The sequence below is a fragment of the Bacillus rossius genome, chromosome 2 (assembly GCF_032445375.1).
Source record: "Bacillus rossius redtenbacheri isolate Brsri chromosome 2, Brsri_v3, whole genome shotgun sequence".
NCBI lineage: Eukaryota > Metazoa > Arthropoda > Insecta > Phasmatodea > Bacillidae > Bacillus > Bacillus rossius.
In genome coordinates, this window is record NC_086331.1 from 90,853,013 (window position 1) to 90,875,481 (window position 22,469).

At 33.8% G+C, this 22,469-nt stretch overlaps 1 protein-coding gene across 7 annotated transcripts in view; it reads right to left on the reverse strand.

Moving 5' to 3' along the window:
* Positions 1-1,642: 1,642 nt before the first annotated feature.
* LOC134529451 (protein-serine O-palmitoleoyltransferase porcupine) overlaps positions 1,643-22,469 on the reverse strand; it is a 71,002-nt gene continuing 50,175 nt past the window's right edge. For 4 of the 7 annotated variants that reach the window (XM_063363559.1, XM_063363561.1, XM_063363560.1 and 1 more), the window contains 4 exons: positions 19,201-19,426; positions 12,488-12,594; positions 11,698-11,915; positions 1,643-4,602 (listed from right to left, as the gene is read on the reverse strand). In XM_063363559.1, the coding sequence (XP_063219629.1) occupies positions 4,169-4,602; positions 11,698-11,915; positions 12,488-12,594; positions 19,201-19,426 (985 nt within the window). In that variant the 3' untranslated portion in view covers positions 1,643-4,168. Of the gene's footprint in view, positions 4,603-11,173; positions 11,271-11,697; positions 11,916-12,487; positions 12,595-19,200; positions 19,427-22,469 lie in introns of all 7 variants that reach the window. The other 3 variants (XM_063363564.1, XM_063363563.1, XM_063363565.1) reach the window with 3 other exon arrangements.

Genomic DNA, 22,469 nt, shown 5'->3' on the forward strand with positions numbered 1-22,469 from the left:
AGAGAGGCTGTGAAGGCCTTTATTGAATCCTTAATACCTGTAGAAAAACTTTACTGCAGAGGCACAAATGTTCATCGGCAGTATTTACCTAGTGACTCGTCCATTGCCCAGCTGCATCGAATGTACAATGGCAAAGTGGCGGGGAACTTGAAAGTGAATTAAGAGTATTTCCGAAATATATTTGATAATGGGTATAACATTGGCTTTGGATGTCCGGCAAAAGATGTTTGTTCCGTCTGTCTGATGCAACAGGAAAAGGTAAAACTAGCAACACATGCTGAGGACAAAATGAAATTGCAGGCAGATTTAAATGTACACAAGATGAAGGCTAAATCTTTTTATGATAATTTACGTCAAGGGGCACAGGGTGTGAAAATAATAAGTTTTGACTGCCAGAAAAATCTGGTATTGCCTAAGATCCCAGATCAAACTGCATACTATCTGAGACAGCTCTACATGTATAATTTTACAGTTTGCAAGGGTTTATCCAATGCACCACAAAATATACACAACACCTTTGCTTATGTGTGGTCAGAGAATGAATTTGCGAAAGGCTCTTGTTAAATTTCTTCAGCTGTGTACCACCAATTATGTAACACTGACCTTCAAAATGTTCACACAGTCAAATTAATATCCAACGGATGCGGAGGGAAAAACATAAATTCCTAAATGGTGGCAATGGTCTGCACATGGCTTGCAAACAGTGCTCCGATACACAAAGTTTTGCTCGTGTTCCCTGTTGTAGGTCACTCTTTTATCCCACCCGACTGTATCTTTGGCAGGATAGAAAAACAAGTGAAAAAGAAAAGTACAATCATAAATCGTGAAGAATATGTGAACATATTTAAAGAGGTAGAAACAGTTTATGAGCTTGGCAGTGATGTGCATGTTTATGACTGAAAAGAGGCAGCCACAAACATTGCGAAGAAACCAGGGAACTGGCACTTCCAATTCCTACCATGCAAAAGAATCTCACTTACTAAGACACCAAAAGGCATCAAAGTACAAGTAGAAGTACAATGTTGGTATTGGGGTTCCACTAAAAAATTGTAAAAGGGGCAAGTTGTGGACCGGTACACTCCCAGACATAATCTACAAAGGTGCTCCTGTATAGCCTGCCAAGTTAAAAGACATTAACACACTACTTCAGAAGCATTTTGGTTCTGACTGGGCATCTAGAGATGATCTGGTGTTTTACAAGAAAGTGATTGAAGATGAAGCACTGTTTGTTGACCAAGAAGAGGCAGAAGATGATGCAAGACAGATTCCAGCAGAAGAGCAGCTCATTGTTTAGTGTTCCAGTGCAGTAATCAATGCTAGATCTGTTGATTTTATAACAGCAATGTGTATTCCTTTCTCTTAGTGATAGTTGTTTTATTTTTGCACATAAATATTTCTATATTAATTTCCACATTGCATTACTATGTTTAAATAAGAAATTAAACTATTTGTAATGAACATTCGTTTATCTCAAATCTCTCTACAGTTCCAAAACTCATTGTGTCCTCTCTGCAATTCCAAAACTCGTCATGTCCAAGTTATTATTGCAAATAAAACTAACTCCATGGTACTATGATTTGTGTGAACGTCTTGAATCAAATCGTAATGTACTTTTGCATAAGTTACAACAATTGCAAACCTCTATGTTACTTATAAACAATGTTATAAGTTTTTTGTGTTTCCTGAATATTTTTGTTCATTGGACATGAGTTCTGGAAATGGGCAACTCACTTGTAACAATACATTTTTTTTTCTCAGAATAGGTTATACACTTAAATTTCAATTATTTGTAAAATTATTGAATAGAAAAAAATACTTTTTTTTATAATTAAAAAAACATTTCATCAAAAATATATAGTTTTTATAATGTTAATTAAGTAATTAGGAAGTACATTCGTGAAGTGTTTGGTTCTGCCAGACATTACTGTAATAAATTAAATTTTAATAGAGAAATACTACTATAAAAAACTTAATACCCAACTTAAAATACAATGATCAAAAATAAACCATTCAAAATTTTTTTAATCGATACAGGATACATGGTTGAAATCCTATAAAAATTGTGTAATTCTTTCTTATATAGTACAAAAAATTATTGTTTTTCATGAATTGTATTTATACCAAATTTTAGAGTTACTGTCAACTAAGTAATTTTGGGTGTGAGAAAAGTAATTGTATTCGTCATTACTAAGTCTAAGAAGAGTTTACAGGTTTTTTACACATAATTTTGATCAAATATAAATATCAAAAGTAGTAACTTAAAAAACTATTTTAAATAAAAATTCAGACTAATAATTGGTTAGACAAAACCAAAAAGTTTTTTGAGGGTCACACACACAGATAGCAAAATGATTTCATGGTAAGTAAGTGAATAATTCAAACCAGAAAGTATCAGCTATTTTTTACTTCAACTACAAATTTCACAAAATCATTGTAAAAAAAATTCAATCCTGCTGACACAAACTCATGATACATAAAAAAGTGAGAGAGTCTTTCAGTACTCGCCAGTAATGTGTAACATCTAACCTAGGTAATGAGCAAAATCGTGGTTATTTTGAGTAGTCACGAGCAATATTTTTGTCCTACTCATGCAGTTTGCAATGTTTTCTCACGCATATGCTGCCTGTATTCTCGCATGTACTCTGCTCTTGATTTATCCATTCCTGTAAATTAAAAATGAACAAATCTTATAAATAGAGAAGTTATTACTACGGACATTATTTGTTTTTGTTTTATAATTAATTCATTAATTTCATATGTACCAAGACGGGTTTATAAAATACGCAAAGAATGCAACAACGCAATACCGCAACACGTCACCAATGCAAGAAAATAAGAGAATTTATAAGCATGCAAATCACAAGATGTCACCAACCCAACTACTTGAAATTGTAAAAAAGTTGAAAAATAATTTCTTCCCCAGGCTTCTTTTGTCCAGTCCTGTTTGATAATTAACACATAAAATGTACAATGATATTAAAAGTGATATTTTCTTTCACTGTGTGAAAGTTAAACAAAGTAAAATGTCATTTTTACAATAAAAACATCACAGCCTTCTATACACATAATGTGTCTCTTTAAAAGCTTTCGGAACACTTAACTTCAACATGGCCGTCGAAAATGCAAAACAAAACTCAAGAAGTTGTTAGTTGAACAACACTTGAGTTGCATTAATGTGCCTTGCATATTATATAAACCAGTACTCTGATACTCAAAAATTTGGTTGCTTAACTTATTGTGTCTTGCATTTCTTGCGTAGTTTATAAACCCAGCCTTAGAAAAGCCACATGGCAATGCATCATGCTGTTCAATGCAGAGCATGGTAAATATTCACTAAATATGTTTTAAAATACATTTCTGAACGTGAATCTCACACGTAATTTTCACACCCGCCGGTAGTATTTGCAGCCTGAATTGTAAATGTTGCTTGCCACCATCACGCGCAGATAGAAGCACATTCGCTACGTCGACCATCAAAACATTCAATTAATGGAAATTTTAAAATATTAGAAATGGCTCTGATAAAAGTGAAAAAGACTTGAAAAAATACTAAACCATGGCCTTGGAGCTGATTTTTGACAAGAAAGTATGTTAAAATACTGCCCATCTTGATAAAATTGTCTCTGAACTTTAGTTCACAACATCCGCTACAGATGGTAGCAGCATGGTTGTCACACATTTCCGTTCCATGAAATCATTCCCACCAAATGCCACATACTGAAAGCTAAGATGTTACACATCAAAAAATTTTATTTACAGATATATATGTCATATATATATATGCTCAATTATTCTCAATAACTTCTTGACCAAGCAAGAAACTAATGTTATATTTTAAAAATTCTAAATGATTTTCTTTTGATCAATTGCGAATGATATGAGTTTAATAGCAAAAATCATTAATATGCTAACATGGTTATTATTTACTTAGTGTTTACTCTTTTTGCAAGTAAAAATACATTTTACAAACATGTGCAGTTTTTACTAGCACCACACTGCAATAGAAAAGTACACATCTTGAAAACTGACAGTAAAATTCAGCCAAGGACGGAAGTTAAAATAATACCAAGGCCCTTCACACACAAATCAAAGGTGAGTCTGTAGTCAACAACAGGTCCAGCAAAACACTCACAAGAGCATCAGTGTACACTTGCACATACTGCAAGAGTTAAACGAGAAAATAAAAAAAATAAGTTGCAAAGGCAAGCCAATGGCTTGCGAAACTCAGATCTCCCCACTTTGATAACGTGTGAAAATAGCTGTAGCCGCGTTCTTGTAGAGTTGATGTGACATTAAACATGACACCCAGGTAGGCCAGGTGAAATGCAGCAATCAAGCCAAAAAAAATATTTATCAGAATCACCAAAGAACTCATTTCTTTGTTTCGATGGGCACAGTCTTTCCGACATGGTCGTACTTGAATGCATGCACTAAATATTGTAGAAAGCTTCTGTCGCAGCAGATATTCAATGTATGTGTAAGTTCCCAATGATAGTAATACAGCAGACAGTTGAAAGTTCAGACCATGGAGAAGAGAACTGACAGCATACGTTGACAGCACAGCAGCAAAATTACCAAAATGACGTGTGGTTCTGAACACATCTAGGGGGGGGGAAAAAACAATCAGAATTACTTTTTCCTGTACACACATTTTGATCCAATTACATTATAAGATTATGAAAATAACAGGTTAAAATAGATATTCACAATAGTGCAATTATATTTCAATTATAAATAATACACTATGTTTGAATGTAACGAAGGCTCAATAAACCCAACAACTGGTAGCTATATACCCTCATTTTCTGTTTTGTATGGGTTCAACTAATAAAAGGTAGCCACTCTCCTGGCAGTATCGAATTACAGTTTTCCCCAGGGGTTGATAAGGTTTTTAGTGTCATTGCATGGGATGTTAAGACCAAATAAAACTTAGTATGTTAATTTTTATACTGAAAAAATAATAATATTGTGTATTTTTAATCAAATTATAATGCAGTATTTAACATGAAAATAATTTGATAACATTTGAATGGTAAAAACATGAATTAAAATATACATATATATATATATATTTTAATAAAGCCAAATATAGCTGTAAATTTATAGCAAAGCATATAATTTAAATTAAACTTTTCACTGACTTCAATTCACGAATGTCACTCTCCTTCACTAAAACCAGTACCAGTGGTAGGAAGGTCAGCACCCCTGTGTAGTCACTGATTCAAATACTATCTTCAACATTTTTTTTTTTTAATTAACTACATCATTTTAAGCTGTCTCCCACTGAACATCCCAACAAATGGAGTGATTATTGTTCTCTAATATAAAATTAATGATCCAAAATATTGCTTCTGCTTTGTTACCACATTTTTTGGTAGGTATCTGCTTAAAGAGTGGTGCATTTTTCTACATTGCACACTTACTTTTGATGCAGGAGACTTGTCCATAGTGTCTCTGTAAAAGCTTACAGGGCATAACTCACTAGAGGACATAACTGGCTAGGCTAGAAGTTTGGCACATATTTTCGCAATCACAGAAAAAAAGAGAAGGTAAATAATTGCAGCATCAATTAACTGTGAAGCTTCCTCAATGTACAACTATTTTAGGATTTTCCATCAATTGAATTCCTCCAGTATTTTACGTGTCAAATCAAATATCACAGTTGCTGTATTTGTATAATTGTGTCGCATCTGCAGCTGTTACTGCAGACGTGAAAACTGGAATAAATAAAAAAGATGCAAAAAAGAGGCATCTGCTTGGATGTTGAGAAAAAAGAAAACACTGTTCAAAAGTGGTATAAGTGATGCAGTTTGTAGGCATGGCATATCATTTTTCAACTAAGCTGTTCCAAACTTGCTACACAGAATAATTTCCCCATGGCTCACTAAAATTAACAGGTTTCTCCTGAATTTCCCAGTCGGGTAGCCATTCCGCACGATAATTTGCTAGTTATCAGTAAAATCAACCTGGAATTTTGTTATCTTCAGAAGAGGCATGGAATATTCAAAAAACAATTTGATATTACAATACTGAACACTCAGAAGATACAAAATTTATACTGCAATGAATTTAGAAACAGATTTAAAGTTTAAGTAAATAATGACATGAGACCTTAGCGAAAATAACAAGTAGATGGAAATCAAGACAATGCAAACATAAGTAAATAAAAGGATAATAGGAGCAAGGAAACGACTTAATTAAGTAGTTAATTAAATATAAAGAAGCTGTAAGACAAGAGAACAAGTAAGTGAGAGCATGACGGATAAATGAAAAGAAAGACAAAAGGAAAAGAGAAGAATACATTTATTAAAGGAAGGAAACAGAACAAGAGAAGATGCATGAAGAATATGCTAGAGTCAATAGAAAAAACCAGTCGGAGGAAGCAAGAAGTACTTTTACACATTAATAGGAATAGGAATGAATCAAGACAGAAAGCCATGTTCATTAATGAGAGATACGTACAACTAATGATGGATTAAAAGAACACTCTTAACAGATGGCGAGAGTACTTTGAAGAGTTGGTGAACACAGATGAATTGGAAGAAGTCTTCCCATGTGTAATGGAAGATAGGGAAGAAGATATTCAGTTGAAGGAAGCAGATGTAAAGAAGGCCCCAAAAAGAATTACAGACCTGTAAAGCCCTCAGTGATGATGAGATGAAGGCAGAGATTATCGCAGCATGAAGTAAGATATTGCATGATGAACCATACAATGATTTGGGAAAAAAATATAAAGGGAGTGGGAAACAATCACCACCACACTGTTACACAAGAAGAATAGTAAAAGAAACAATAAAAATTACAGTGGAATTTTCCTAATTTCCCTACCAAGCATATTGGAAACAATGTTACCTTGTATATCATGCCAGTTTTAGAATGGGAAGATTCATAGCAGACCAAATATTTTCAACGAGACAAAAATAGGAAAATTTCCTGGGAGTTTAACATGACAGTATTAGCCACATTCATTGACTTCTCCAAGGCATATGATGATGTTCATCGTCCAAGTATATTTAACACTCTGTTTAAAGAAGTTGATAAGCATAGGGAGAGCATGCATATCCAATATATATGCCAAAGTTAAATCTGTAGGAGAATTATCACATAAGTTTAACTTAAGAACTGGATCAACAGGGAGAAGTCTTAGCACCAACTTTATTCAGGATTTTTTTAAGGTTGATGTTTCATGCAAAACATTAATTATTGGTTAAACAAAAAACACTGAAGTTTTGATAGTTAAATGTAGTATATTTACTGTTATTCAGTAATTAAAATGCACTCACCAATTTGGAATGTTACATTAATACATACCTGGATTTTTTTTACCATAAACAATTATCTTGCATCTCATAAATTTGTCTAATCTCTTTATTATTTTCTGCTGTAGCTATACTACCATCATAGTAACAGAAAACTCCACTACATGCTCAAGAAAGTTTAAAAGCAAAACCCAGCTGCTGGCCTATGCAGAAGTTACAGCAGTACTAGAATAGACCCAAGAAGAAATGGTAGAAAGTGTAACTGATCTAGTTGTTAATACTAAAATAAGTTCTTAAAAATTAATGAGAAACAGACCGAAATGACAGAGCTCTCAAGGAAAAGGTACAACAAGGACCCTTTGAAGTTGGAAAAATGAATATTCCACAGGGGAATAGTTTCAAGTACCTGGGAACATGGATTACGATCAAAATGACATGAGGCAAGAGATTAACCAGCATCATGAGTAACTCCAGGGTGTACTCTGGTATCAGCCAGAACATGGGAACAAAACCTTTTCTTAAGAAAGACTAAAATAAAAACATTGTATGTCATTATTGTAACCATCCTTCTGTATAACATGGAAGCACTTAGCACCGTCAAAAGCAACAGAAAAATACTAAGAAGGATTTTTGGGCCTGAGTCAGACACAAATGATGGGGAATGGAGATTCCAAGAAAAAAAAATGAGCTATATATCTTAGATAGGCCCAATACAAGCCAAAATATCAAAGCAAACATTTAGGATTGGTTGGGATATGTAGCCAAAATGCCTGAACACCGATAAGCAAGAGCAGTCACTTTTGGAAGATTTGGAAGACAGGAAGGCACATGTCCACTAGGCTGACCAAAAACACATTGTCAGGATTATGTAAGGAGTTATCTCAGTCATTTGGGAGTGGATGGGAATAGGTGGCAAGCTGCCTACGATAGAACGAAATGGAAACACAATGTGCAGTCGGCGCATGATCATAAAGGTCCCTAACCACTGGAATTTAAAAAAAATAGCTAGGTGACAATTTTATTTAAAATCATTTTACTGCTAACGTTTTTTTTTTTACAAAACTGGAATAAATCATCTATAGTTTCAGAAATGGCAAAATAATAATATATAATCTACAGTTTTAAATGTGGCAAAATGTAAATACATAATCTACAGTTTTAGAAATGGCAAAATGTAAAAGCTAATGACCTTTCAGGGTCAAATAAACACACACAACAACCTCTCTACTTCCCGTTTGGGTCCTATCCTCACTGTTCACAGTTCCCGCATTGGTGATGAATGTGACAACTTACTTTCCTTCATACTTTCATTTCCTTCCATGCACTATAAAACACATTCATTACTTGAAGTAGCCATCAGCAGACAGATACATCATAGTGTAATAAACAAACTGACAACAGAATAGAATGCTACCAACAAAGCTAGAGTCTATACACCACAATTTATTATGATTGGATTTGTTAACAGCTTGGTGCATAAAAACTCATTAACTAAGAAAAATATATTTTGTTTAAAAAGTTAATTTTTGCTGACATTTTAGTCAGAGTAACGGGGTATGGAGCGGAGAAGGAATGAGAGGTATTGACCATAAAGAACGGAATAAATGTTGACAACTTTCCCCATCAACTGACTCCTTCCAATTTTGAGAGCCTCACCCTGCAACTGCAAACATGACAGGAAATTGTTTACTGAAAGGAGTGCATTTTTATTTTGGGTCAGTTTACAATTAAGTTTGCTTTCCATACCACTTGTGCTATAATTATGGGACTTAGCATAGATATTTATTACCACTACCCCTTTTTTACCTTTCCACTAATTTCTACCAAAAAATTTAATTGCAAATTTGCTAGGAGCTTTTACATATTGTGGCACAAAGTCTTCAAGTATACATATTATAAGCATACCTAATAAGCATACTTAAAAAAAACACTTACTAAGCATACAGACTGGCAATTTTCTTACCACTCATGGTAAACATATACATTTTGCACACTTGCCAGCCACTCACAAACATTTACAGCTTACGTTTGGTTACTTTTTTGGCATGTTACAATATTCATTTTTGTCATTTGTCAATATATTTTAAATTTCATGACATTAGGAGCCTTAAATGCAAGAACATTTGTTGATATGGCTTTTTTATCTACTAAGTCTTGTTTACTTGTTCTGTGGCATTGCCAGCCACTGCCCTTCCCTGAGTGTTTCAGAATATTTCTTATGACCTAATGTTTTACAATAAGGTAGTACCTACATCAGCTGATTATATAGGTTCAAGGTCATGGTGACATAGTCTTTCATACTTGTGTTTTTTATCAATTGTTAGTATTCTGGTAATCCATTTTGATATTTGATTATTTTATTTAGAAAGGCTATTAAATTATGTTTTTACTGGTTTTCACATTTTTAATAGGTTACTATTTACATGTGGTTTTAAACATTTCATTTGAATTAAATGTGGTTTTTTAACTGTATTTCTGTGTGTATTCATTTGCAAGTTTTTATTACATTTCATTAGGAATTTTTTGTAGTGAAAGAAAGGACAAGAGACAGGTGCCCGACAAGGCGGCACCAAGTTTCCAGACAGATTATCAGTTGCAGAGATATTCTGTCACTTTCGTATGGTTTTCTTATGATGGGAAAATCGGCAGGTGTTAGCTTTCATGGGAAGCTGTAAAAATATCAGGATTTTATGCCAAATAAAAAAAAAAGAAAGTCCCGTGATCACTTTGCATTGACAGTACAACCAAAGATCAACATGTCCTTGGGATGGAAGCTAAAAATTCTTTAAGCCCCAATGTGGGCTGGTTGCCGACAACTGTGAATGCTGGATTCTAGATAGGTCCAAAAAGAGGTTAAGAAACTGTGCAACCCGGGCCACAGTCATTAAGTTTGTCACACAGCTTCTCCATAAAAGGACAAAATACTAAATAAAAGACATTACCATCACAACTAGGAGTTTCTGTAAAAAAACACACAAACAATGACAAAGTCCTCTTCTGATTGGCCGCGACAATAACCTAATAATTCTACCGTTTCCCATGGGAGCCAACACCTGCTGTTTTTCCCATCATAGAAATAAACACAGAACGCACCAGAATGTCTCTGTAACCAATAAACTGTCTGTCTGCCAGCACCAGAGCATCGCACATGTCTTTACTTTAACAAAACACTATCTAACTTTCTATAAAACACAATTAAATCTTCTAAATAGACACAAACTTAAAATATAAGCATGAAAACCATATTTTAAGTAAATAAAATACTGAAAAATATGTTTACACAAATGTTTTTTTTTTAAATAAAACAACTATCAAAATTGATTACCAGAATAAAAACAATGATAAAACAATTATGAAAACTAGGTCATCATGACCTTGAACATATACAAGCAGCTGATCCAACTGAACGATTAAACACACCATATTTATTTATTTCCTAAAATTACTCATAAAAGTTGAGGAGGGCATGGTTCTGGAATACTACAATCTTCTCACAAATAATGTGACCTTCTACTAACTAAACATTATTTTATTTGCTGACTTGTTTTAGGTTAAGTGATAATCAAAGAAGCTGTAAAGTATGTACAAATTAAAAAAAAAAAAAAAACACACATAGACTTGGCTCTATATTGATGCCAGATGAGGCCATAAGTTTTACTGTTATATATAAACATATAATGAAAAAGAAAAATTTTAAAAGTTGTGGTTGTTGGAGAATTATTACAGCTCAGTAACAGAGGTACCTAAGCCTAACAACTTATGCACAGCATATCAAATGTTCCATAGTTAACTTCTTATTTTCATGTAAACAGTAATTTCATTAATGAATAAAAAATTATTTTAACACAATTAAAATCAAACCTTAGATATAAGCACTTAATACAAAAAAAATCACAAATATTATTAAAAATTACCTGACCACTATGACTCTCAGGACAGTTTTCACTGCATGTCAGAAAATGACACATTTAGCTTCAACTCCGCATTATTTCAGAAAATTTGAGAAAAAGCCTAAAAAAAATAAACTTTGACTTAAATACAAGACTTTAAAGAAGTAACTAAATTTATACTATAACAAAACATGTGAAAACCAATATTTAAAACATTTTTTACTAATGATGTAATGACTATAAATTTGTATGTTTACACTAGAGAGTGCAGGATAGAACCATCCCTACATTGTACTAGCTAGTATGCAAGCCCTTGTATACTAGTTTCAAGCATACTTAGTGGCCAGTCACACCAGTTTGCTATGAATCAAGGAGCATAAATAAGTCTTCTTCCATTAGGCTTGTCAGCATTAAAATAAAAAGATGTTAACTAGGTCCTCTTTAAAAAGAACTAGACATGCAAGGTAACTTTCATTGCATAATTTTATATGTTACTGCTATTTGAAACTATATTTCCAACTAAGTAATGAGATGTTCAAGATACTTACAGGTTTTTAGCCAGTTATGCATTGGAATGTTCCAGTACACGACGACCTGGACCAAAGAGCGAGGAATTTCAATATAGAGAGGTCGAGCAACTGGTAAGGTCCATGACGATTCACCGTTATTCCCAAGTCCTGACATAATTGCTGATGCTTCTGACAGAAAAGATACAAAATAATGACTTGTCCTGAATGACAGTGCATCTCTGTATGCAATCCACCACCTGTCACATAAAACAAATGGAAACTGTGTAAATGTTAATGATTAACATAATTATATATTTAAAACATGGCTAAAAAGGAACCATTTTATTTAGTAGTAGTAAATTACACCATAAATGTTGACTACATGGATAAACACACAACTAAATAGATAAAGAATTAATATTAATGTATTTACCATATAAAACTTTCAGACAAAAAATTTTTTGCAAACATTAATTATATAGATTATAACAAGCAATCAAAAAGAAAATCAAATGTTTACAAGATATGAAGTATAACTCTTTTCATAGTTATAATGTTGTTAGTTAAGTGCATATTTATAACTCCATATTTATGTTTTTTTTAGTTATGTTTTCTTGGCAGAGGGGGCAGTTATAAATTTTGTGCATACATGCATGCATGAAGCCACCAGTAAAGAACCTTGCACACATTTTGACATATCGTGGGCAGCAAGAATTTGGACCTTTTTTAGGAATACAGACATACAATTAGTTAAGAAAATTTAATTGTATGTAGTACTTACACTTAAAAAAAAGTTCAATATAATCTTTGCATAGTGAGACATTCTTACCTCCACAATGTATTTGGTAAAAGCCAATCCACCCAGCATGATGATAATGATATGAAAATAAATGCAGCTAATGTATTCACAAAGACTTTCCACAGCCATCTTGTATCCTATTAGAAATATATGAAACAAAACATTTTTAGAAAAACTTTCTTAACAAAATAGAACAAACCTAAAAAAATTAATAACAATCAAAACACCAAAAACTACAAAAATTAAGTTATTACCTGAACAGTCAAAAATTTGCCAAAAAAAAAAAAAAGTAACATGGGGCTTGTTGTTAACTATACGTTAACTTCATGTCAACATTTGTATTTAATAGTTAACTCAGTTCACATTGAAGTTAAGAATACTACGTTTTAAATATTGTAGTTATGGAAAACTACAAAACATATTTGAGTCCTGTACAAGGCATTAATAAGTCAAGTGCAAATTTAATGTTAATTTAATGTAAATTGTGTGTTACAAAAACCTTCAGCACAAGATCTGGCACACTTGGTGGATGTGCCTGATGAATGATCCAATAATTTCATTTAATGAAATGAAATGATATTGGCTATTTTTGATTATACCCAGCAGTTTAACCAGCATGTCACTGCTATCAATAGTATGAATGTAAATTCTGTTATAGAATAAATAAAATAATAAATGTGTAGGTGATAGCGTGAAATAGTAATATTATTTAGCCTTCAGATGATGTAAGCACTCTATAGTATGATTAATTGCAAACAGACTTAAAGTAACGCATAAATTCAAGGTTGGCACTCGCTATCACATTTGGTATAACAAACCATGCATGTTATCTTACTTCTAGTCAATAAGAAAACAAATTCACTATATTCAAATTAACTCCTTGCCTTACATATGAATTTATAACATCAGAAAGTTATTAAACATTCAATGTTTGAGGCTTAGGATAATAACTTTTATGTATAATTGTACAATATTCATTAGGTTTTTCACATAAAATTTATGGTACGAAGTGAGAAAACCTCAGTACTACGATACAAGCCAGTAAGTTATGATGCAAGTGATAGGAATCTGTTTCTGCAAATATTGAACATACACAACACAAGTCATCAGCTACTATCTACTAAATTACGGCAGAGATGAACTTCAGCATCGTCTGGACCTCTGGTTCGTCCTCTTGATGGCTGGAACATCGATGGAGAACTGAAAACGCTAACTACGGCTATGAGATGTGTTACTGGAACGAAGATAAATTCGCGATTTCCATGGCATCTGAAAATCCTATAGTTCGGAAAGAGCTCACCAACGTCGACCTCTTGGAAATAGGCTCTACTCATCTCGTCGTGTTGCACTATTCAACGATTGCGGAACATCGTAAGTCTCTAAATCTGATGCATAAAAATCAGATATTCCTAATCCTTGAACTTCCTGAAGAGCTATAACTATTGATACGGTCAATGTGAATCTTCATGTCTTTCGCACGGGCTCCAAGGATTCGGAATGCCGTTCACACAAAGAAACGTCTGGCTTTCTTAATGGCTTACTTCCATTCCTTCACTATTCTTAAATCAAAAATTCTCTAACTTAGCTTGTTGTGACAACCAAGGAACAAGGAAGCTCGCTACATGAGCATGACATTGAATACTGCGAAAATAAAAACAAATTTTTTTTGTCCTACCAGATTCAGGATCAAGATGGCTGTAATGAGACTGGCACTATCTGGAGCTCGCAGGGTTTCCACATTCTTACTCTATACAATTTCCCGGAGCATTCCGTTTCCCATGTTGACCAAACAAATTTTTCCCATCTCTTTTCATAGTTTTGTAAGATAACATAAATATATTGTACTAAAAATACTTATCAAAACATGTTTCGACCACATCTAACATGTCAAACTGACGTAAAATATTTTCTCCATACACAGTTTGCACTGTTATCATTTCCATTAATGCTATTCAACCAATGCTGTCAGTCTGTAATATGAAACCATTATATTTGTCAAACTTTGAACAATGCATTATAATTGTGACCAGAATGACTGCATTATGATTGTGACCAGAATGACTATCAACCATTTTTGATCATGCTTCAAATCATTAAATCAATAAACATTTGATTCATTGGTTGTTGATCTTACATTTAATTAATAATGATAACACATGGGTTTTCAACCACACATGAATTTATGATTAAAATACGGACAGGTTTTAAAACATGAAATAAATAAACAGTGTTAAAAAATTACGTCTCCAGTTAGGTAACTATTATTACAGGGTGAACTCTACCTGGAATTCTAAATTCGTGGTTATTTCCGGGTTTTCAAGGATCTGAATTTACAAATTCCACGTTTTGCTTTCCATTATTTAAAAACAAGTTCCACTAAAAAAAAGTTGGGATATTTAATTAAATTAACAAGCAAATTTATTAATTGATGTCATGCATATATTACATTCAAAACAACCACAAGCATTTCTCTCTTGTTTTTAATCTCTTAGGAACACTTCTTGTCACTATGCATACTCATATAAGATATTCCAAGAAAACATTAGGAGTAAAACAAGCAGCTAACTTTCTTTTGTAAAAAAAATAATATATATTTAAGAGTTAAAATTTTTAAGTATATTTTGGGACATAACTACTTTTACATCTGATAAGCTCAATTTCATGCAAAATGATTTTAAAAGCTAGTTTTAAAGCATCCATATTTTCTCACAGATATCTTAATTTTACAATTCACATTACAAAATTCAGTCATTCACTTTGAGGGAATAGAATCTTCATCTATGTACGATTTATGTACACACAATAGCGTTTAAAGAAAATGATTTTCTAGTAAATTACAAGTTCACAAAACTACTAATACATTTAGACACCTTTTATGTACTCATATAAATTGTTACGAATGCAGACAACACAGCAACACGCACCAGGTTCGAAGCTGGCTAGCAGCCCTGCACGGCCACTGGTGTCACGCGCCGTGTCACGTGCCATCCACTGACATAAGGCATGCCATGCATGCCTGCCCGGACTACAAATGTCATTGCTAACCCCCCCCTCCCGAACATCATCATTCCTTAGCGCTGTTATCTATCGCTGAGCGGCCTTGGGAATTCCGCGGGCCGCTGCGCGGAGTGCGTGAATGAATGCCGCCTTTCTGGACTTTTCGGGCGTCGAATCAGCCCAGGATAACGAAACTCATCACAGCTGCTCTCGTCAGTTCTGGAAAGACAACCCACTAGTATTGAATGACGATGCAGGCCTTCGTGGGAGTTCCAAGCGAGTTCCCAGAGTTCCGCCAGTGAAAGGAAGTGCGAAATCGGCGAAGCGGGTGAGAGATCCCTCAAGAGTGGCGCGACGCGGAGCAACGGGATAGAGAGAGTGCAACCGAGTGGCGCGAGACTGTGTGTGTGGACAGGAGCAAAGGGGCGAACCACTGTTGAGTCTAGCTCCGGTGAGGAGTGCAAACTGTGGAACTTGACAAGACATTGAGTGACTTGCAAATAAACATTTTTAAGGGCCAATGATAGGTGATCAGACATTTTTACGTACAATTATTTATTAGTAATGTAAATATTAGTAGTTATTAAAACTGTAACAAAACTTGATTGGGCTATCTGCTTTGAACCCAGTTATCTCCACATAGGTCGTAACTATATATATATATATATATCTTCTATCTCTTTCTTAGCTTCACAAAGCAGTTTACCTTTTTTGTCTTTAAATCCTCATCTCTCTAGCACTTCATTTCTTTTCTCTTGCTGCATTGCATTTTACTGCAATCAGTCTTTTTTTTTTTCCTTTTTTCTCCATGCTATCCACATAAGCATGAGCAATTCATTCTGCTTGCAGCAAAGGATTTGTGATTTTAACTGCTTGAACTCAACCTGCTTTCATCACTGCATCATACCCTTCTCTCACTAGTTTAGTTTCTTCCATGTTCAAAATAATTTCTTCTGCAGTAGAGCCTCCAGTCTTTGACGTTACAAATCAAAGTACAGTAAACTCACGATTAACCGTGTTAGTTGGGACCTACCAAGGCCCCAATAATTAACGTTTAAGGGCCACCCTTGAATTTGGAACGCTCCAGATATTTGTCTTCAGTAGAATTCTGAGCACAAGTAAAGTCTTAATCCGGCACTGTGTTGCCCTGCAGTTTTTCTCTGTCTGCTGAAAAGGCAGCAGTTACCCACTCCATTTCTCTTTCTCTCTCTTGATCTCTCTCTTTCTCTTTTGCTCGCTCTCCTCCCCCCAACTGACCCTTTCTTGTATTTTTTTTTTTTTTACCCCTCGGCAGCAAGTTATTCTTCCTTCTCAGTTCCTTGTCCTTTTCATAAAACTAGCAGCAGGGAAACTTGTGCCATGCTGGAGTAATATATCAGTAGTACTTCAATGCACCAATTCTCAGAGGATTGATTTTCACAGACTAAACAAGGGAAAAATTCCTTAAATGAAAGATGGATACACCAATAGAAGCACATCTTGCAGAGCCGTAGCTGCAGTGTTCGTCATGAAATGTTGCAATTAAAATCATGGGAAATAAATAGCAAAAGAAAACTATATTGTTGGTGCTATGAAAACCTGTTGTTGCTCGTTCACAGTAATTTACAATGGCCGAAGAGGGGAAGTTAACTCAACACTGTTCAAGATAATACCATGCAAACAGCGCACATACCAATTCTGGCTAGCTTTTTTCCTTGCCCGGTGTACCTTCCTCCAGCCGAATGCCCGCCAGTCATGTCACTTGTCGGAAGCCTGCCCAGCCAATGGGCGGGCAGAAAGTAGCATAGAAACCAGATGGAGACTGGAGACATGAAGCAGTGTCAGGGCATCCCCCTTGGGGTTTGAAGTGTGACAAATGTGACAAGTGAGAGGGTGGAAGATAAGAAGGGTCGGACCAAAGGACCAAACCACTGGCAGAACTGCCCGAGAGATGCTATCTTTTTTTTTACAGCTTCAGAATACAACAAACTTATAATTACACTAAATCTAGGCATAGATAACCCGAAAACCGGATAATCTAATCCCCAATAATTGAAAGTTAACTGTAATAGTTTTTGGTTTAGTCTTCTGTTTATTATTACCAGCGGTGATAATCTTTAGATGTAAAAGGAAAAAAAATCAACAGGAGAGAAGAGAGGGAAAAAAATAAATTGAGTAGAGACTTCCTCCTGATGAACGCTGCTGGCAACCCATTGTGTTATAATAAAACGTGTCACATATCTCTCATCGGCTGCCAAGATTCACTCAACAATGGTATAAGTGACACAGTTCGTAGGCACGACGAGCATATTTTCAACTAAGCTCTTTTCAACTTGCTAGACAAACAAATAATCCAATGGCATTCAAAAATTAACGAGATTCTCAAGGTTTTCTAGGCACTACAAAAATTTTCAGCTAATTCAAGGTTTCCCGATTTTTACAGTAAGGTGGCCACCCTGAATTTTAATTTCCCTGTGTTTTCCAGGTCATGACACATTTTCGATTGCCTAAGTTTTCCCTGTCTGCCCCATGCAAGACACAGGCGTGTCGTTTTGCACAGCCTGGAAACTGAGCGAGGCAGAAATGTGTTTGGCGAGGGAATGCATCCTTAATCTACCGACCCACCTTACCTTCAACAAACCTTACATATTTTCTTTGGGTTGGGTGAAAACTTAAGATTTGACTCTATAGATAGCACAGTCAGTTTTTTTTTTTTCATCCAATTTGAACATCAGCTGGGAACATGACCAGAATTTTAAAGAATTTAAGTAAGGAAATTCACATTAGAGGAAGTATTTATCATTAATGCCTCAGCTGTATATTCAATAACGTAGAAATAAAAAATCAATGTATGTGAGTTGACAATAATAAGGTTTCACCCATACACCAGAATTTAATTATAAAAACTTTCAATCAGCATAGAATGTTATAAATTTAAAAACATTTTTGTAGGTGCACCAAAATATAAATTTTTTTAAGTCATACATAACTCCTGGTAAAATTTTTCTGTAGTGCATACTATCTAATGGGTGGCAATGTGAGAATAAAACATTTTCAGCCATTAACATACTCAAACTAGTGTCTGAAAATAAATGACTACAACTTTTAGGAATTTAATATAAAAAATCAGTAAATAAAAGCCTTAAACTGCACATAAAATCAACATATATAATAAACATGGTAATTATATTTAACTCTGTATTTATTATGAACTAGAACAGAGGTCTCCAAAGTACGGCTCCTAGGCCAACACCTGCTCGCCATAGTTTACAATATGTATGTTGGTATGATGAGCTAGCTAGGTCTGGGCCCTTCTGACTTAGTGGAGGAGTCACTGTGACCCTTAGGCTAAAATGTTTGGAGACCTCTGACATAGAAAGTAATAGTTTATTAAAATCAATGAAGCAGATATTTGTTAAAATCTCAGTTGTCTATTTTTAAAAAAACTTTCAGAAGAATTGAGTTTTTCCAAGTATACAGTTAAAATTCTCCATGTTGAATGTTTCCTACCTCTTTTTCTCCCAAAAAAAAAAGCCTCATTTTATTATAGTGGCTAGAAATTTAATTACTTAACTGGAAAGTTACATTATTGTAACTCAAAACATAACACTCAATACAATTATGAAATAATGAAATATAAATACATTCTCGTACTCTGAAAAACCAAATTCATGCCAAAGTAATAGTTTTAAATATTGTATGTAAATTAAATCACTTTACGGACCCAAACTATTGGAATTTGCCAAAAAAAAAAAGTTTTAACTGACCCACTTAGGTTTGTTAAAGGCAGCAACGTAGTCACGATATGGGATCCATGGACCAAATATGGATGTGCCTGCACACAACACGTAGCCCATGAATTCAAGAAAGGAAGGCAAGTGATGAAGCACGCCATAATCAGTGTCGAATGCCAGTGAGATTGCTTTCATGGCCAGCAGCATTTGTGATCCACGCACCTTGTGCCAGTCTGTCTCGCTGATAAGAAACAGCTCACTGAAAAATATACAACCAAAAGTTTTAATACGTATATAAAAATTTACCCTAAAAAAACAAGCTATTTTATCATTAAATTATGTGCACATAATTATTTCTGATATCATACCAAACTCTTTTGAAATTAATTTTTCTTGAAATTTATTATCTCAAACAAGAGTTTTAATTAATTGCTGTTTGTGATAGAACAATAGTAATTTTAAATTGCATGTCTGGAGATCACCTTTACGTTGATGTGGATGTACCTACATTTGAGTAAAAAATTAAATTGAACAATGCACTGATTTCCAGTGAGAAGTACTATAGAACGTCTCATTCTTAGTTCGCAGTACAGAGTAAATGGCATATGCTGTAGCCAGACAGACTGATACCACCCAGCGATTAATAGATACATAAAGATGGCTAACTTGTATTACAATTTTAATTTTGTAGACCATCATAGAGTATATTATGTTTTAATGTTTTATAAGATCATTTTGATTATGCACACATTTTGACCATGTTTGTGCAGACTTACATATGTACAGTTATTGAAAATATATATATCTATTAGAAATTTTAATTAACATATAATAACTATAAATATACTATGAATTTCCAACAAAAAATTCAGTATTTAAAATAAAAGCATTAATTTCTTTACTGAATGTCACATTCTATTAGTGCATTGCTTTAGCAGTTGTAATGCAATATAGCTTAAGCTACACCCAAAATATAACTAGAGTCAAATTTAAGTTTTTTAAAATTTTTGAAACCCTAAAAAAGGTGTTAGAAGTAAGAGTTTCATAATGTTAATTGCCGCTTTTGATAACCAAAATGAATAAAATTTTACCTTTCAAAATTATGATTTCAAATTTTAGGCTGTCTTGCAACAGTACATGCCGAGACAAGGGCAGTGCTAGTGGCAGAAATAAAACTGCAATCTAAGGATGAGACGTGCTATAGAAGTTCACTAACACTGGAAAAGACATAAGTTGTTAGATTATGAAGATTGCAGCACAGCCATTGTTGTACTTCTCCTTCCTGCAGCCAGCACTTCCCTAAATCACAGTTCATACAAACATAGAATTTTGTAAATCTCTGACTTTTCCAAGTTTTCCAGACTTTAAGTAACAATTTTCCCTGACATTTGGGCTACATTAGTCTATCTGTGCTTATGCTTTTTCTGGTGACCAGAGGTTATATATGTACTTCAAGTACCGCTTTTATCCTTCCTGGAATATACCCAGAAATCGTTACGGTAACTTTGTGGTTAAAAAAAATTATTTAATTGAAAATCTTTTAGACGTGAACAAATACACTGATATAGTGATAACCTGTATTTCTGTAATTTTTTTTTTTACATAGATAAGCAATTTTCTGACTAGATGAAGAATAATTGCTAAAATGTTTATATCTTCTACCTATTTTTGTTTGGAACCAATGACTGAATTGATGCTATTTAAAATTAAAATACGGTACAATATGCAAAAATCAAGCAATGTCTTGGAAATGGCCCTTATATTTAACTCTAATAATCACAGTTTCACTGCCTTTATGTATGCATTTTTGAGTTTAAGCTAGGCAAAAATGTATTATTAAGTAGCAGAGTGAATTGAAGTGCTGCAGCAGGTGGTCAGGGTAGCAGGACATTCTATAACTTAATTTCAAATTGGTTAAGTGAAGTCCTGGTGATTGCCGTCACCGCAGGTAGCTCGGACCTCCGCTCTCATAGTCGGCAAAATTACAAGTCCCCGGGTCGCCCGTATTTCACACCGTGGCACACTCTGCTGCTGCTCGTTTGTTCTTGTGGTCTTCGGGCGCACTAGGCTCGTTCCGAAAACAACCGAAGAGGGAATATTTCACAACCGTCCCTTGAGCAAGCGCAAATTACAAAAAAATAAGAAAAAATTATTTTAAAATTCCTAAAAAGAATAATTTAACCAGACTATAAAATCAACAGAATAAAAATTAAAATTATTAAATAGTAAATAAAAACAGCTACTAAAACATGTTTAAATTCTAACTGCCAACCATGGAAAAAGTAACCAGGTAACTGGTAACACATGCAATTTCAATTCACAAAATTTTTTTTATTTCATTCAGTAATTCTTTGAAAGGAAAAAATTTTTTTTTAGTGACTTAACATGTTACAGCACCACACTGTTAATATTTTACAATACCGAATAAGTAGATGTTCAGAAAGTTTTACAAGTATATTTTCTGCAGAAATAACTGTTTTAATATTTATCTACACATTAATAAATTGTACTTAGCTTATAAATTTTAATTTTTTATTGTAATACAATTTGATTTTAGTTGGAAGTTATATTTCAGTACATATTCCGCTACTGCAGTAGTATTTTGTACTGAGGTGATCCTGGTAAGTTGAAACCATTCAACGCCTATGAAAATTTTTAACATGTCCTAAATTAAAACAAACTAAAAATGGCTGACATCTTATTCCATTCAAGAAGTAATATCATACACAGTCAAATTTTCTTGTACAAGTCAAATTTGATGCAATCTTGAGAAAAATTTGATAGTGTGTGAAAGCCTTAAGCCTGTGTGTAAAATAATGCAATGTAAACAGTAAACCACTACATTTACTTTTTTGGAAAGGTACCTAAACTGCAATAAGCAATGTAGAACTTCACTTCTCATAGATTGTGGTGAAGGAAAAAGACACATTCTCCATTTTCATAGTTGAAAACGTACACATATTATGTTGTAAATTTTGTTTGCATGAATGTAAACTGTATATATATGTATGTAGATTCATTAAATGCAAAACATTAAATCCTGATAACATGCCACAATTCATGCTCTGTTTTTTTAATGTACTCAGCATAGTAATTGTTAAAGAATAAAACAGAAGCCATAAGGAGATTGGTAAGACACATTAAAAGATACCAGCCTCTAGTAATATCAAAAGCAGTTTATATTAATTATGTATTTAAAATTGCTAAGTTACAAAGAATTTGAACTATTATACTGTGATATTAAGGCTTACTGTGTGCTGAGATAATCAAGATTGTGGGGAAATATACCACTTGTTACCTAT